The sequence below is a fragment of the Rousettus aegyptiacus genome, unplaced genomic scaffold (genome assembly GCF_014176215.1).
Source record: "Rousettus aegyptiacus isolate mRouAeg1 unplaced genomic scaffold, mRouAeg1.p scaffold_m13_p_2, whole genome shotgun sequence".
NCBI lineage: Eukaryota > Metazoa > Chordata > Mammalia > Chiroptera > Pteropodidae > Rousettus > Rousettus aegyptiacus.
Window position 1 is genome coordinate 175,257,227 of NW_023416295.1, and position 14,776 is coordinate 175,272,002.

The window sequence follows — 14,776 nt, forward strand, 5'->3', positions numbered from 1 at the left end:
TCTTCATTGAGCTTTCTCTGCTCTCTTCCTGATTTCAATTGGTTGCTGCTCTTATCTATATTATTTCTTTCCTTTTGCTTGCCTTGGGTTTATTTTGTTATTATTTTTCCAGCAGGAATTTAGATAATCGATTTGAGATCGTTCATCTCTATTTTAAGCATTTAATGCTAATATAAAAAATCACTGCTTTTGCTCGAGTCCACATATTTTGATATGTCATATTTGTATTTTCATTCAGTACTGTGTATTTTAAAAATTTTCTTTGTGAATTGATTTATGGATTATTTAGAAGTATATTGATTGATTTCTAAATATATTTTTTTGTTGTCTTTCTGTTAATAATTTCTATTTTGATTTCATTGTGATTAGAAAATCTATACTGTAAGGTTTTAGTTCTTTTAAATGTCCTGAATTTTCTTTAATGGGCCCAGGATATGATCTCTTGGTGAATGGTCTGTGGGTGCTGGAAAAAAAGGATTTACTCTGCTGCTGTTGAATGGGGTGTTCTTTTTATGTCAGTTAGGTCCTGTTGGTTAATTGTGTTGTTCGAGCTTCTGTAACTTTACTGATCTTCTGTCCAGTAATTCTATTAGTTGTGAAGAGGAAGGTTGAAATCCCCAGCTATAATGGAGGATGCATCTGTTTCTTCTTTCTGCTCTTTCAGTTTTTGCTTTATGTATTTCGAGGCTTTATTGTTTGCTGCATACATGTTTAGGGTCATCATGTCTTCTTAGTGGATGAATTTTTTCATTTGTGATCTCCTTAGTACTTTTTAAAAAGAATCTATTCAATAGCTTACTTGTGTTCGCATTTTCCTGTTTATTCAGCATTTATTATTCCTAACATTATGTAGGAACTAACAATGAAGTTTTATGTAAAAAACTGGTAGTATCATACATCTAGGATTCAAAATGAACTCTGAACAAGTTCATGCATTCTTGATAAATATGGGTTTTTTAAATGGATTTCAGGGTTGAGTTTAAACAGGAATTTGAGTTTGTGTGAGGAGATGAAAAGGACAGACTTCTAAAACTGAATTCAAGTAGACCACCTGGATATTAATACATCTATTAAATAAATAGACTTTGTATTTAAAAAACCTTCCCATAAAGAAACTCCAGTCTCAGATGACTTCACTTGTAAATTCTACCGAATATCTAAGGAATAAATGGTACCAGTTCTATACAGAATCTTACAGAAAATTGAAGAAGTGGGAGTGCTTCACAATTTATTTTATGAGACCAGAATTACCTGATACCAAAAGTAGACAAAGGCATTACAAGTAAAGAAAAACAAAGGCCAATATCCCTTATCAACATAGATGCAAAAATTCTAAACAAAATTTTAGGACACTGAATTCAACAATATATAAAAAGAGTATTATGTGATAGCCAAGTGAGGTTTAGCCCAGGAATGCAAATAGTTTAAGAGTCAAAATTATTGTAATCCTCCATATTAAAAGAATGAAAAAGGAAAACTATATGACCATTTTCATAGATAAAAAAGCATTTGAAAAAAAATTGTATTTGTTACTAATAAAAACCACCAAGTTTTTTTTTTTCTTTTTTATAAAGATATGAAAACATTTCGGTGGAGTAAGGACAGTCTTCTCCATAGATGGTGCCTGTGCAATTCATTGTCTATGTACCCCAACTGCACTTTGATCCATATGTCACGCCACATACAAAATTTAACTCAAAATAGGTCATAGATCTAAATGTAAAATCTAAAACTATAAAACTTCTAGAAGAAAACACAAGAGATAATCTTTGTGACCTTGGCCTAGGAAAAGATTTATATAGATATGACACCAAAAGCACAATCCATAAGAGAAAAAAAGTTGATAAATTGGACTTCATCAAAATGAAAACTTTTGCTCTTCACAAGTCCATTTTAGGAGAATGAAAACACAAATTACAGACTGAGAAGAGCTCCTCGTAAAGCATAAACCTCCTAAATGGCTTATATTCAGAATACAGAAAAAAAACTGAAAATTCACACATAAGAAAATAACACAAATTTTAAAATAGGCAAGAGATTTCAACAGACACTTCACCAAAGAAGATATGTTGGTAGCCAACAAGTGTGTGAAATGCCCATCATCATCATTAGTCATTAGGGCAATGACAATTCAACCCATAGTTGCACTGCTAACATTTCACAGCTTCACAGTAGTGGCGTGATCTAATACACACCCATTAGAATGGCTAAAATTAAAGAGATGGACTGTGCCAGATGTCGGCCCCGATGCGCGGGAACTGGGACTCTCATGTACTGCTGGTGGGAATGGGAAGTGATACACACGCTTTGGCAAAAATAGATTAATGGTTTCCTGAAAAGTGAAATACCTGCTGTATGATTCAGCCATCCCACACTCAGGTGTTTGGCCAAGAGAAAAGAACACACTGTGTCCATACAGAGACTGGAATGTAAACGTTTATAGCCACTTTATTTGTAACAGCCAAAACTTGGAAAGAATTCACAGATCCATCAACAGATAACTGGATGAAACTGAGGTGTCTGTGGGTTAGACTATTACCTTGCTGTAAAGACAAATGAATTACTGGTATGCAGGACAACGTGGGTAACCCTCAAAATACAGCTGACCCTGCCCAACACAGGTTTGAACTGTGTGGTCCACTTATATGTGAGGTTTTTTCAGTTGACCTGTGCAAGTCAGCTGGTCCATGCAGTTCCAGCCCACGTTATTCAAGGGTCAGCTGGCAGTTAGAAACCCCATGGATGGCCGCTGCCCCTAACCCACGTGTCGTTCAAGGCCCAGTGTACTTAATGCTGACTGACAGAAGTCAGCCAAAACGAATATATACTGATGGTTCATTTACATAAAACTAGAAAGTGCAAATTAATGTGTGGTGACAGCAAATGAATGGAGAGGAGGCATGGAGGGACAAGAAGGACAGATTACAAATAAGCACAGGAAACTTTTGGGGGCGATGGATATATTCACTGTTGTGGTCGTGATGATGGTTTCGTAGATATATATGTACGCCAAAACTTAAATCGTATGCTTTAAATATGTGGAGATTATTGTATACCAATTATGTCTCTAAAGCTTGTTTTAAAAAAAAAAAGATTGGCTCTTGATTGGTGCTAGAGTGGTAACCTTGGCTCTGAGGTCTTCATCTAAGACTCAGGTGGCCCAATGTGAGGACACGTAAAAAAGGAATCCAGTGGTGGAATGAGTAGGCAGTTCTTCACTAAATATGAGGATGTTTGGCAGCAGGAGGCCTGGGAATTCCAATGATCCTTCATGGTTTGTTCTGCCATTACATAAAACTCCAGTATTCATATTCAAAACAAATTAGAACAACACTCTTTTTGTTTTTCTCCTCTTTAAACTTTACCAAAGACTCTGGCAAAGAACTGAATTTATGCCACAGAGTATGATATAGATGAACATAGATGAACGGAAGGAAAACCAACTTGCAGATGATTCAAAAATAGGTTCTCAGGTCTCTACATTGTTGATAGTTGGTTTGAAAGCTGTGAAACATCAGCCCTGGGAGAACATTATGCAGTAAGTTATACAGAGGATTGTAGCATGGCAATTAGGAGCAGAAGCTAGAGGCTGGCTCTCAGGGTTCAAACCTCAGCCCCCTCAGTTCTATGATCCTGGGCACATGCTTGCGAATTTTCTGGACTCCAAGTTCCTTATATGTAAATTAAAAGTATTAACAGTGCCACCTCGGGGTTGTTATAAGGATGAAATGAGTTCGTGTATACTTGGTACATGGTGTTAGCCTCCGTCATGAGAATCGCTGAATAATAGCGGCGTTGTGTCTGAGTGATGGATAATGATGTCAGGTCCTGAGATTGACCCACAAAGGCCTATGAAACTACAACAGTGGGATGCAAATGAAGCACAAGCAACTTTTAACACTTGTCAAAATACTACAAGTTCGATGTCGGTGTGCATTAAATTCCATAACTCTGTAAAAAACCATGTTCGCCAACAGTTTCCCCCAATATGATATAAGTACCAAGTATATTGATGGGAGCCGGGGAGGGGGGCGAGATTCTGGAGTCTCTGAGAGAGACCATCACCACACTAAAGGAATAAATGGTCAGGACTCCACCTTCCCATCTGACAGGTGTTTTGTCTGAATGTAGAGTTAGCAGATGGGAGGGATTTTCCTTCAGCCTGTTAAAGGTGTCGAGTCCTGGTGAGAAACCCAAGAGCATTCTGATATGTGATCTTTTGCATGTGATGTATTCCCCCTCACCCCCGCCCCTAACCCCCCCGAAAGCTTGTAGGAATGGATGGGGTCTCCTCTTGGTCCCCAGTGTGCTCTGAAGGTTCCCAGTCATCTGCCTTGATGGGTCTCTTCATTCGTTCTGCTGGGAGACTAGTGGGCTCTTCCAACCCAAGAAATCATGGCCTTGGCTTCTGAGAAACGCTCTCGAACGCATCTGCTGGTAATGGCCTCTGCCCCGTCTCCTCCACCCCTTCCGTTAAATTGTGATCATGTTTTTAATCCCGAGGAAAGGTTTTTGTTCTCTGCATGTTCCTTTTTACGACTCTTGCTTTTTCACAAGCGCAGTATCTTATCTTTCCAAGGATGATAATGTTTCTGCTGGTTTTCTTCCTCCTGTGTACCGTTTCCTCCAAGTTGATTTTTCCGTATTTGTTGGCTGTCTCTCTTTTCCAAATGACCACAGCCGAATGAGCATGTCTTTCTAATCACCATAGGATTCTGCTTGTGTGTCCCTACTTTTTGGAGCCTTCCCTGGCTTTCCAGGACGTCCCATGCTACAGTGCTCTTCACACTGCCTCTCAAGCATTTGTTTCTTTGTGTACCCTCACCTACTAGTTGGACAAGTCATTTATCTCTGAACCTCTGCATTTTCTCCCCATAAATGGGACCAGTACTGCCTACCCTGCCCTGGCACCAAGAAGATTACAGACAATAATACACATGACTATCATTGAGGGTGCTGGGTCAGTATTACTTGTCCCTGTCCCTGCCCCCTGGCTGTGGGCCCCCCTTAAGGAAGAGAGGCCTCGGCAGGCATGTTCTCCAGCATTAGGCTCACTGCTCAGGTGCGTGCCCATCTGCTTCATGAAGTTCATAAACAGTCTCCTGCCCCAAAGGTGACCATCAGTTTTAATCTGGAAATGAAGGCTCAGCCCGTCGTGTGCCTGATCTACTTCTGCCAAAGCCTGTTAGGCATTTCTCGTTCCGGAAACTCATTCAGTTTTGTCACTGGCCAGGCCCTGGTTCTCCATGGCTTCTCTATCATCTGGCTGCTAAATGCTTCAGTGTCATCCCCATGGCTGCTGGTCCTATCTGTACTGGATCTGAGTTTTCACCTGTTAAGTATGAATTCCATTTCTGCTGACTTTTGATTCTTATGACAAGCTTCTCAGCTTACTAACATTTCATTGCAACAGACACAAAATGTGTCCAGAGTTGCAGCTTCCCTTTAATTATTTTGATGTCACTATCAATCAGTAAGATTACTGTATTTAAGAACAGTAGCTCTGTTTTTAGGAAAGTGGGAAGGAGTGTTGGGTTTGGGGTGGAAGTAATACTGTTGTGCAGCACAAACTTTGTGTAAAACTGGAGACAGCTTTCCTGGCAGTGTTTGCAAACGTTCTGTTTGGACATTTAGAGAAAAGGACAGAGGCTCTTAGCTCCTCTTCCGTGCAGCATGGGCTTGTCACCCATTTTCACGTGCCACATTCTTTCAATTATAGGGTTTCTCTGCCTTTGGCATTGTTGGGAAAGATCTAGAGATCTCTGGTTAAACCTGTGTAGTGTGCAAAGTACTCAGAATGTGTTTGATTTCATTCACTAAAGTAAGTCGTCCTCAGTTTCTTTACCATTGTTATGCTCTGGTTCTTCTGGTTTTAAATGGGTCTCCTAGGCATTTTCTATACTTCGTTAGCATGTTAACCATTATGCAGATGGTAATGATTAATCTATGTCAGTGAAATCCTGGTGCCAGGTGAAGGTACAGAGGACTTTGTAGCATTCTCTTTGTGTATTTCAAAATGTTATTTTAAATTCTAGCCCAACAGATTAAGCTCAAAGCATTCTAAATATTGAATGTAATATCTGTAAAGTATACAGAAAAGTATAAATCTGACAAAGCAGTGTGTTAGAATTGGTGGAAAAGAGAAAAAATTCATTATTTGAGAGATGTCTTATCTACCACATAAATGGCACTCTTTTGACAAAAACTGTATCTTTTACCTTTAAATCACTCAGTGAAGTCTCATTAGGCTTAATTTAGTAAAAGGAAATGTAGATAGATTTCTATAAGATACCATTACTAAGCATATTGAGTGACAATCTGAGAGGGTTTTACAGCACAATAAATTAGGATTGATTACAGGAAGATAATAGTAGTAATATTTACCTGGACCCTTTGAGTGAAATATAAGTTCCGAGTGTGAAAATTCAAGTCCAATTGCATTTGTTTGTTTGTTCGTTTTCTTGATTATCTGATCTTAACCACAGAATGCTGTTTTGCTAGTTGGGACAGTATCAAGTTGTTATTTAATATTTGATTTCAGCAGATATTTACCAAGAGCCTTCTAGGGTCCAAGAAACTCCATTTATCATGGAGTTTCTGTAGGAAGGCAAAGGTGTTTCAGATACAGTGACACCCTCAGAAGCCATCAGTGAAGGGATTTCTCCTTAGTCTTATTCCAATTAGATGATGAAACTTCTTAACTGTCTCCAAAGTACCTAATTAATTTTGTCACAGAACACTTTCCAAGTTCTTTCTGCTGCTTCTGAGGGAGAGAGTCGAGCTGAGAAGTCATCCATGCCTTTCCGCAGCAGTCTGCATGGAATGCCTGTTGTGTGCTTGTCCCGTGCCTGGGCAGTTGGCACCTCAAGGTGTTGCCATGCATCACCCTCACACTACCACCAACTCGGTATCTTCTTTGCTATTATACTTTTTTTTTTCCCTTTTGCATGCTTTGTTTTTACATAATTAAGATGATTATAATTCACTCTGCAAATTTCTGGTCACTTTCCCAGGGTAGAGCCACTCTGATATCCGTTCTAAATAACCTTACATTTTGTTGTCTTTGGAACGCTGACTGCATACCATTTGCCATCCAGGTGCTAATGCTGAGCCCAGGTGAATTCTCACAGACCTCCACCTAGTTACTGGTGGGGTAACTAACTTCAAGAGTAAACCTTCTACTCCAGTCTTAGCCACGCACACGTTAGAAATAGAAATCGATCAGCTGCTACATAGTAGGGATTGTACTAGAAGTAAGGATACAAAGGTTAGCGAAACACAGTCCCCATCTTCGAGAAACACACAGTACACAGTCTAGTGGGAGACACGTAAAAAGTTACAGCATTGTGTAGTGTTGGGGATCTGTCAGAACTGGGCCCAGAGTCTGGGTACTGTGGGAACCAGAAGAGAGTGCACACCACTTCCTTGTCTTCACAGAGTCAGCTCATTATGCCACCAGCAACTCATTTTAGCCTGAAATTCCAAAATGGAGAATGGCTTAGTGTTAAAGTTTGTCAATTGATATTAAAATTCTTCCAGTGTTTTCACCTGCCCTGTGTTTAGATTAAACACTAAGAGAATTCTCTTCCTTTTTTTCCTTTCATTTTCTCTTTATTTCTCTTTCTTTTCTTCTCTTCCTTCCCTCCTTTCTTTTCTATTTCTTTTTAAAAATATGGTCTATACTTTTCCTATACCATGCTTCATAGTTCTCAAAGAAATATTTTTATGGATAAATGCTCAATTACTGAGACCTAAAAATAGAATTTCAGTAGTTTGAATCAGAGTTTCTGATATGCAGGAGGCAGCTTTGACATTTGAGTTGGATGGGAAAGAAAGTGCTTCCAGAAACTGCTTGGGTCTCAGGTCGAGGCAGGAGTGACAGGGCTGTACAGGACATCAGTCTTTGCCAGAACGTGGGACGGGAGCTGTACCTTTTCTCGACGCCCTTCGCTCTCCATCATCTCGGGCTCTGTGTGGCACTCTTTGTGCTGGGAAACTGGAGACCTGTTTAAGTTCCATTGGTACTCTCTAGTTATTTCTCGAGCCATTTTGTCTTGCTTCTTTGTCACTGCTGCCTCCCGCCTGTCTGGGAGCCGCTAAGAAAAGAGATCACTTGTCACATCTCTTTATCCCTCCAGAGCACTTGGGCATGGGACACAGTAACTGGCACCTGGTTTGCTCTTCAACTTGAACTGGGCAATGGCATGTTGTGCGGATATTAGGTGAAGAGGTGGTGACTTCCTGTAATATTTCTGCTCCCTGAGCAGAAGTGACACTGATGGGGGAGAGCCTTGGTGACAGAGCATGCCTGGAGTTGCAGGGCAGGCGGGTGGGCATGTGCCCATGTGGCTCTGCTCTCTACCATGGGGACACATTCAAAGGGAATCGTTCCTTATCTGCTCCAGCTGGAAGCAGCAAGGGGCCAGTGTGATCAGTGATAGGGAAAGCCAGCCCTGCTGCCAGAGTTTGGGACAGTGCTGCTTCCTCTGCAGAGGACTTCGGTCTTGTTCATGTCTCCATCCACAATGAGACTGCTGCTTCTCTGACTAAACCTCAGGTATGCTTTAAGAGCAACCAGAAAGTAAAATGGGAAGGTCTCAAAACATTCTAACTCCCTGAGTGCAATGGCAAGGAAACTGACCTCGGTCTGTTGGTCAGAGATCAGTGCCTCCTATTCTGATGCCCCTGGCTGGACGAGAGAGTATTTGCAGGTCTAGAAGGCAACTGTGTGCCTGCGTGTCCCATCACAGTGCTGACAATGCTCCGAGAAAAGCAGAAGTGGTCACAGTGTTCTGATGTCACTGCCGCTCCCACCTGTCTGATGGCACTTAACCTGAGCTTCATGGGCAGTTAGTGATTGCAGGTTTGAACCTCTTGTTTACGGTGAAAGGTATTTGAAGTGATGGTTACTCATTATGTTGCTTGCCATTTGAAGAAATCCTCCTTCAGATATAATGTGGAATAAAATATGTGGAAAAAATGCAGATTCAGAGCTGTATTTACACTGAGATTAGAGATAAAGACTAAGTCCTTGAAAAGTTATCAGTTCTCTTTGTCCTTGTGTGTTATTGTCAACTATGGTAATTGTCAGAACTAAAAGTGTGAGATATGAAATTCACAAACAAAGTACCCATTTTTCTAAATGCAGCTGAGACATCCCTTCATCTTTGCACTAAATGGTACTATTTGCTTTAAGAAAACCTGAAATGTGCAAGTGTTCTCTCACAGGCACATTTGACGGGTTTGCTTTAGGGTCTCGTTCTCACGTGGCTCACGAGCCTGGCGTTCTGTGCTCCTGACGTTTTGGAAGCCACCTAGCGGTGAGCCCTGCCGCTAGTGACGCGGTCTGGTCCTCTCTGTGATGTGACCATTTTGGATGGAAGACAATACGGAAGCTAGCTGTCAGCTTGTCAGCCTCCTTAAGCAGCGAGTGACTTGCCAGCCCCGGGCTCAGGATGGAAGTGGGGAAGGCGCGGAAACGTCAGTGGTGGGCAGAATCTGGACCAGGCTGTAGTCCAGAGCTGTAGTCACCGCGGGGCTGAGGGAGGGCGAGATGGGTAAGATGGGGGAGGGGGACAAGTCGCACAGGCCCACATGTGCTGAGGACACCCAGCGCTGGCCTAGGGGTCACAGGAAGTGGTCAGCATTTGAGCCAGAGCAGGAGCCCGACCAACCTGGGAAACACTTTGCCGTTGTGTTCGCGTCGGTTTGCTTGTCCACCATAACAAAGCGCCACAGGACGGGCGGATGAAACAACAGACATTTGTTTCCTGACAGTTGTGGAAGCTGGAAGTTTGCCATCTAAGTGTTGGCAACCCTGGTTTCTCCCGAGGCTTCTTGGCGGGCAGGTGGCCACCGCCCTCCCACGGTCCTTCCTCTGGTGCCCTCGCCCTGTCCACCCGTTGCGCCCTCATCCGGTCATTCCGCCCTCGCCCGACCTCCTGCCGCCCCTCACCCAGTCATCCCGCCGCGCCCTCACGCGATCCTCCCGAGGGCCTCCCGGGGTCCCCTCACCCTGCCCTTCCTCTGGTGCCCTCACCTGGTCCTCCCACAACCCCTCACCTGGTCGTCCCGCCCTCATGTGGTCCTTCCTCCGGTGCCCTCAGCCGGTCTTTCCTCCGCGCCCTCACTCGGTCGTCCCTCCGCGCCCTCACGCGACCTCCCGCCGCGCCCTCACGCTGTCGTCCCGCCACGCTTTCACACGGTCTTTCCTCTGGTGCCCTCAGGCCGTCCTCCCGAGGTCCCCTCACCCTGCCCTTCCTCTGGTGCCCTCACCTGGTCCTCCTACAACCCCTCACCCGGTCGTCCCGCCCTCATGTGGTCCTTCCTCCGGTGCCCTCAGCCGGTCTTTCCTCCGCGCCCTCACGCGACCTCCCGCCGCACCCTCAGCCGGTCCAGCAGCTGCGCCCTCACGCGGGCCTCCCAGGTCCCCTCACCCTGTCTTTCCTCTGGTGCCCTCACCCGGTCGTCCCGCCCCACGGGCACGTGGTCATCCCGCCACCCTCACCCGACCTCCCGCTGCGCCCTCACGCCCTCACGCCCTCACGTGGCCGTTCCGCCCGCTCGCGACCTCCCGCCGCTCCCTCAGCTGATCCTCCTGCCGCGCCCTCAGCCGGTCCAGCAGCTGCGCCCTCACGCGGGCCTCCCGAGGTCCCCTCACCCTGCCCTTCCTCTGGTGCCCTCACCCGGTCCTTCCGCCACGCCCTCATGTCGTAGTCCTGAGGTCCCCTCACCCAGTCTTCCCGCCGCGACCCCACGTCGCCGTCCCGCCGTGCCCTCCTGGTCTTTCCCCTGGTGCCCTCGCGGGGTTCTCCCGCACCCCCCTCCACTCCCGCGCTCGGCCCTCGCACATCACTGGGCTTTTTGTGAGTTCCAGTTTCCCCCTCTGACAGGGATGCCAGTCAGCTTGGAGTAGGGCCCACTCTGAAGACCTCCTTTAGTGTGCCACCTCTTTATCATTTACCAAAGTGGCCGTATTCTGAGGTCGTGGGGTGAGGGCTCCAGACATGAATCTGGGGGGACACAGTTGAGCCCATCAAAGCATCCGTGTAGAAAATGGTCTTTCTCTTGGCTTGAAACAGTCCAGCTTCCACGGGCATAACCTATGTATGGAGACTTTTCAAAGTGCGATGTGTTTGTTGCTGCGCATTTTTTAAGTGCGCCCGCACGGCTCACCCCAAGGGTACAGGAGAACGTACAGTGTCGCACCCAGTATGCGTGCTGACTGCTCATTTCTCCTGCTGTCCCCCTGCCCCTCCCCCTGAGCCACACTGGCCTGCTCGTCCCTAGGAGGTACCAGTGGGCGTGCCGCCATCCTGGGGCCTTTGTATTTGTTATCGGACTTGCTGGAGCATTCCTCTCCAGACTCCCACACAGCTTACTCTGTCATTCCTTCAACTCTCATTGTCTCCCAATCAGCGAGGCCTTCCCTGGCCTGCCTGTATCCCCCATCCAGCTACTCTATTATTGAATCGCCCTCAGACATGCCATATGTTACTTATTTGTTCACTGTCTGTGTCTCCACCAGAATGGTGTCCCAAGAGAGCAGGGACTTTGTGTACGTTGCTGTTTTGTCCACTGCAGTGATAGTGGATTGAGCTCAGCACACGGTGATGAGTGACTCATTCCCGGCGTGGTTGGCGACGGCACCTTAGATATTTTGTTTAAAGGTTTTCATTTATTAGTGTGTTTATCAAAACTGAAGCCAACCAAAGAAAAGACGGTCAACAGTGTTACTTCTTAGATTATGAATTCCCGTATGTCTTCAATGATAAATGATGTTTTCATTAACAGAAAACCAGTGTCCTATGTTGCTTTCACCGGTCATTTCTCTCTCCTCTAGTAGGCTGGCGTTCAGGTGCGTGACTGGCACCATTGAGTCAAGATGGTGGACACAGAAAGCCCAATCTGCCCCCTCTCCCCACTTGAGGCTGATGATCTGGAAAGCCCATTATCTGAAGAATTCCTGCAAGAAATGGGAACCATCCAAGAGATTTCTCAATCCTTGGGTGAGGACAGTTCTGGAAGCTTTAGTTTTACAGATTACCAGTATTTAGGAAGTGGTCCAGGATCAGAGGGATCTGTCATTACAGGTGAGTACGCTGTTTCTTAGAAAGCTTTATTTAGAAATGTTTTTTCTGCAGAGGAAATTGTTCACTTTAGCTGGAAAAGGTGACATCCACTGCTGTGGGCTTGGAGCTTTAGAATGTATTTCTCATCTCCTAGGGTGCCTTCTTTTAAAAGCATCCTAGGAGATGCTTTTAAGTTAAGGCAGCCAGATGCATTTTTCAAAAATTTCATGAATTTATATTTCTTTAAAGCAGAGAACCCTATTGTAAAAAAAAAAAAACGATTCCTTTTTGAATCTGGAAATGTGTATGAACCATCTCCCCACTTCTTGCATTAAGAATGACAAGACAGATGGAACATGGGGTGTGCTCAGATAATGTTACCTATTGCGTCACTGGGAAAGAAGACATCAGGGGACAGTTTGTCCTGCTAGGTGACGTTTAAGCCAACCCAGGATCATGTGGTATAAACTGCACCTCAGTCTGAAGGAGGTTCCATCTAGGTGGACTGGACTCCACAGAGCTTCTGGGCAGAGTGTGGCTTGGGTCAGGACTGAGGACACTGGATTGGGGTTGGCCACGGGGAAAAGCGCACTCATGCTGGGAACGAGGTGTGTATGTGGGTTCTGACTTTGAGAGGGCATTGAAGAAGGTCCTCCATGGCAGTGTTTGGTGACGGGTCTCAGGGTTCTGCCCCCTTCACAGGCCCTCTTGTTGAGGTCTTGGCCTGGATCACGTTTCCCCCAGCTGTCTTCTCGCTCATTCCCACTACCAGCAAGATGGTGTTCATGGCAGTGTGCCAGCTTTAGTGACCATGGGAAAGGGAGCATTGACACTGCTGGAAGCGGTGCACACGGGTGAAACCTGAGAGCCATCAGAAGTATGTGCACTCCAAAGCCCAGCAAGCCCGCTGGGAGCAGTCGCTGAAAGGAGGCGTGTGCAAGCGCCTGACTGCAGCCATGTTTGTGCCAGCGAAGCGTAGGGAACAAGGGACGTGGAACATCTTTTCACACACTTATTTACCACGTGTCTTTTTCGGTGAAGTTTCCATTCAAATCTTGGCCCATTTTTAAATCGAGTTGTTTTCTCAATTTTAAATAACTGTTGAGAGTTATCTGTCCATTCTGGAAACAAGTTCTTTATTAAACACCAGATATATACATTTTTTACGTTTTTCTCCCAGTCTGTGGTTTGTCTTTTCTTTCCCTTAACAGTATCTTTTAAAAAGCCTAAGTCCTTAATTATTCTGAAGTCCAGTATATCAATGTTTTTTTTTTCTTTCATGGATCATGCTTTTTTGTGTCATATCTAAGAAATCACTGCCTGATCCCAAATCACTCTTAGAAGTTTTATATTTTTAGGTTTAAATTGATGTCTACGATTCACTGAGTTCATTTTTATATATGGATCAAAACTCTTTTCTCTTTTTACATTTATAATTGTTCTAGTACAGTTTATGAAAAAGTCTGCTGTCTCCACTAAATTGCGTTTGTACCTTTGTCAAGAACCAACTGACCATGTGCAGGTCTATTTCTGGATTCTCTCTTCAGTTCCATTGTATTCGTCTCATTTGATGCCAGTACCACAGATTCCTGATGACTGTAGCTTTATGATGGGGCCTGAAGTCAGGTAGCATAACCTCCCCGACTTTCTTTTCTGAAGATGTTTTAAGCTTTTGAGGTCTTTTTCATTTCCATATTCATTTTAGAACTAGTTCGCCAAATTATACCAAAAAGCTTGCCGAGGTTTGGATTGAGTTCGTGTTGTCTAGAGCTAATGTGGGGAGAATTGACATCTTAACAATACGACGTCTTTCAAGCCATGAACTTATTTCTCTCTCTTTACTTTAGGTCTTCTTTAATTTCACTCAGCAGCATTTTGTGGTTTTTAGTGTACAGGTCTTTCACATTTTTTTGTCAGATTTATTGCTAAGTGTTTCATATTTTCGATGGTATTGTAAATGGCATTTTTCTAATTTCCATTTCTGATCTTTTGTTGCTATTTAGGAAAAAATACAATTGATTCGTGAATATTGATCTTGTATCCCACACTCTTGCTAATCTGATTAGTTCTGGTAGTTTTTACATAGATTCTTTAGGATGTTCTACATGGATAATTATGTCATCTGTACGTGAAGGCTGTTTTCTTCCTTTTTGAGCTGGATGCCTTTTTTTTTTTTTTTTTTTTTTGCCTTATCCATAGGTTAAACCACCAGTACAATGCTGAACAGACACTTTGCCTCTGATCTTAGGAGAAAGTCTTTCACTACGAAGTATGATGTTGGGTGTGGTTCTTCATAGGTGTGCTTTATCAGATTGAGGAGGATCCTTGCCAATCCTAGTTTTCTGTGAGTTTTATCAAGAATTGATGTTGGACTTTCGTCAGATACTTTTTCTGCGTCTAGTAAGATAAAAAAAAAAGTGATTTTTTTTCTTTTTTAGTTTATTAATGTAATGAATTCTATTGTTTGATTTTTAAAAGTTGAGACCACCTTGCATTCCCAGCATAAATCCCACTTGGTCATCATGTATTACCCTCTTTGTGTATCATTGGATTTAACTTGCTAACATTTTGTTGAGAATTTTTGTGTCTGTGTACATGAGGTATATTGGTTCTAGTTTTCTTTTCTCGTAAAGTCTTTGTCTGGTTTTGGTATCAGATTACAATGCTGGCCTCATGGATGAGCTAGGAAGTATTTCTTTGTCTTC

General features: G+C 43.8%; 1 protein-coding gene across 8 annotated transcripts in view; it reads left to right on the plus strand.

The window, feature by feature from the left end:
• The window catches only part of PPARA (peroxisome proliferator activated receptor alpha), a 58,174-nt gene that overhangs the window by 20,759 nt on the left and 22,639 nt on the right, over positions 1–14,776 (plus strand). For 4 of the 8 annotated variants that reach the window (XM_036237667.1, XM_036237666.1, XM_016126732.2 and 1 more), the window contains one exon: positions 11,846–12,092. In XM_036237667.1, the coding sequence (XP_036093560.1) occupies positions 11,885–12,092 (208 nt within the window). In that variant the 5' untranslated portion in view covers positions 11,846–11,884. Of the gene's footprint in view, positions 1–11,842; positions 12,093–14,776 lie in introns of those variants that run through there. The other 4 variants (XM_016126731.2, XM_016126730.2, XM_016126729.2 and 1 more) reach the window with 2 other exon arrangements.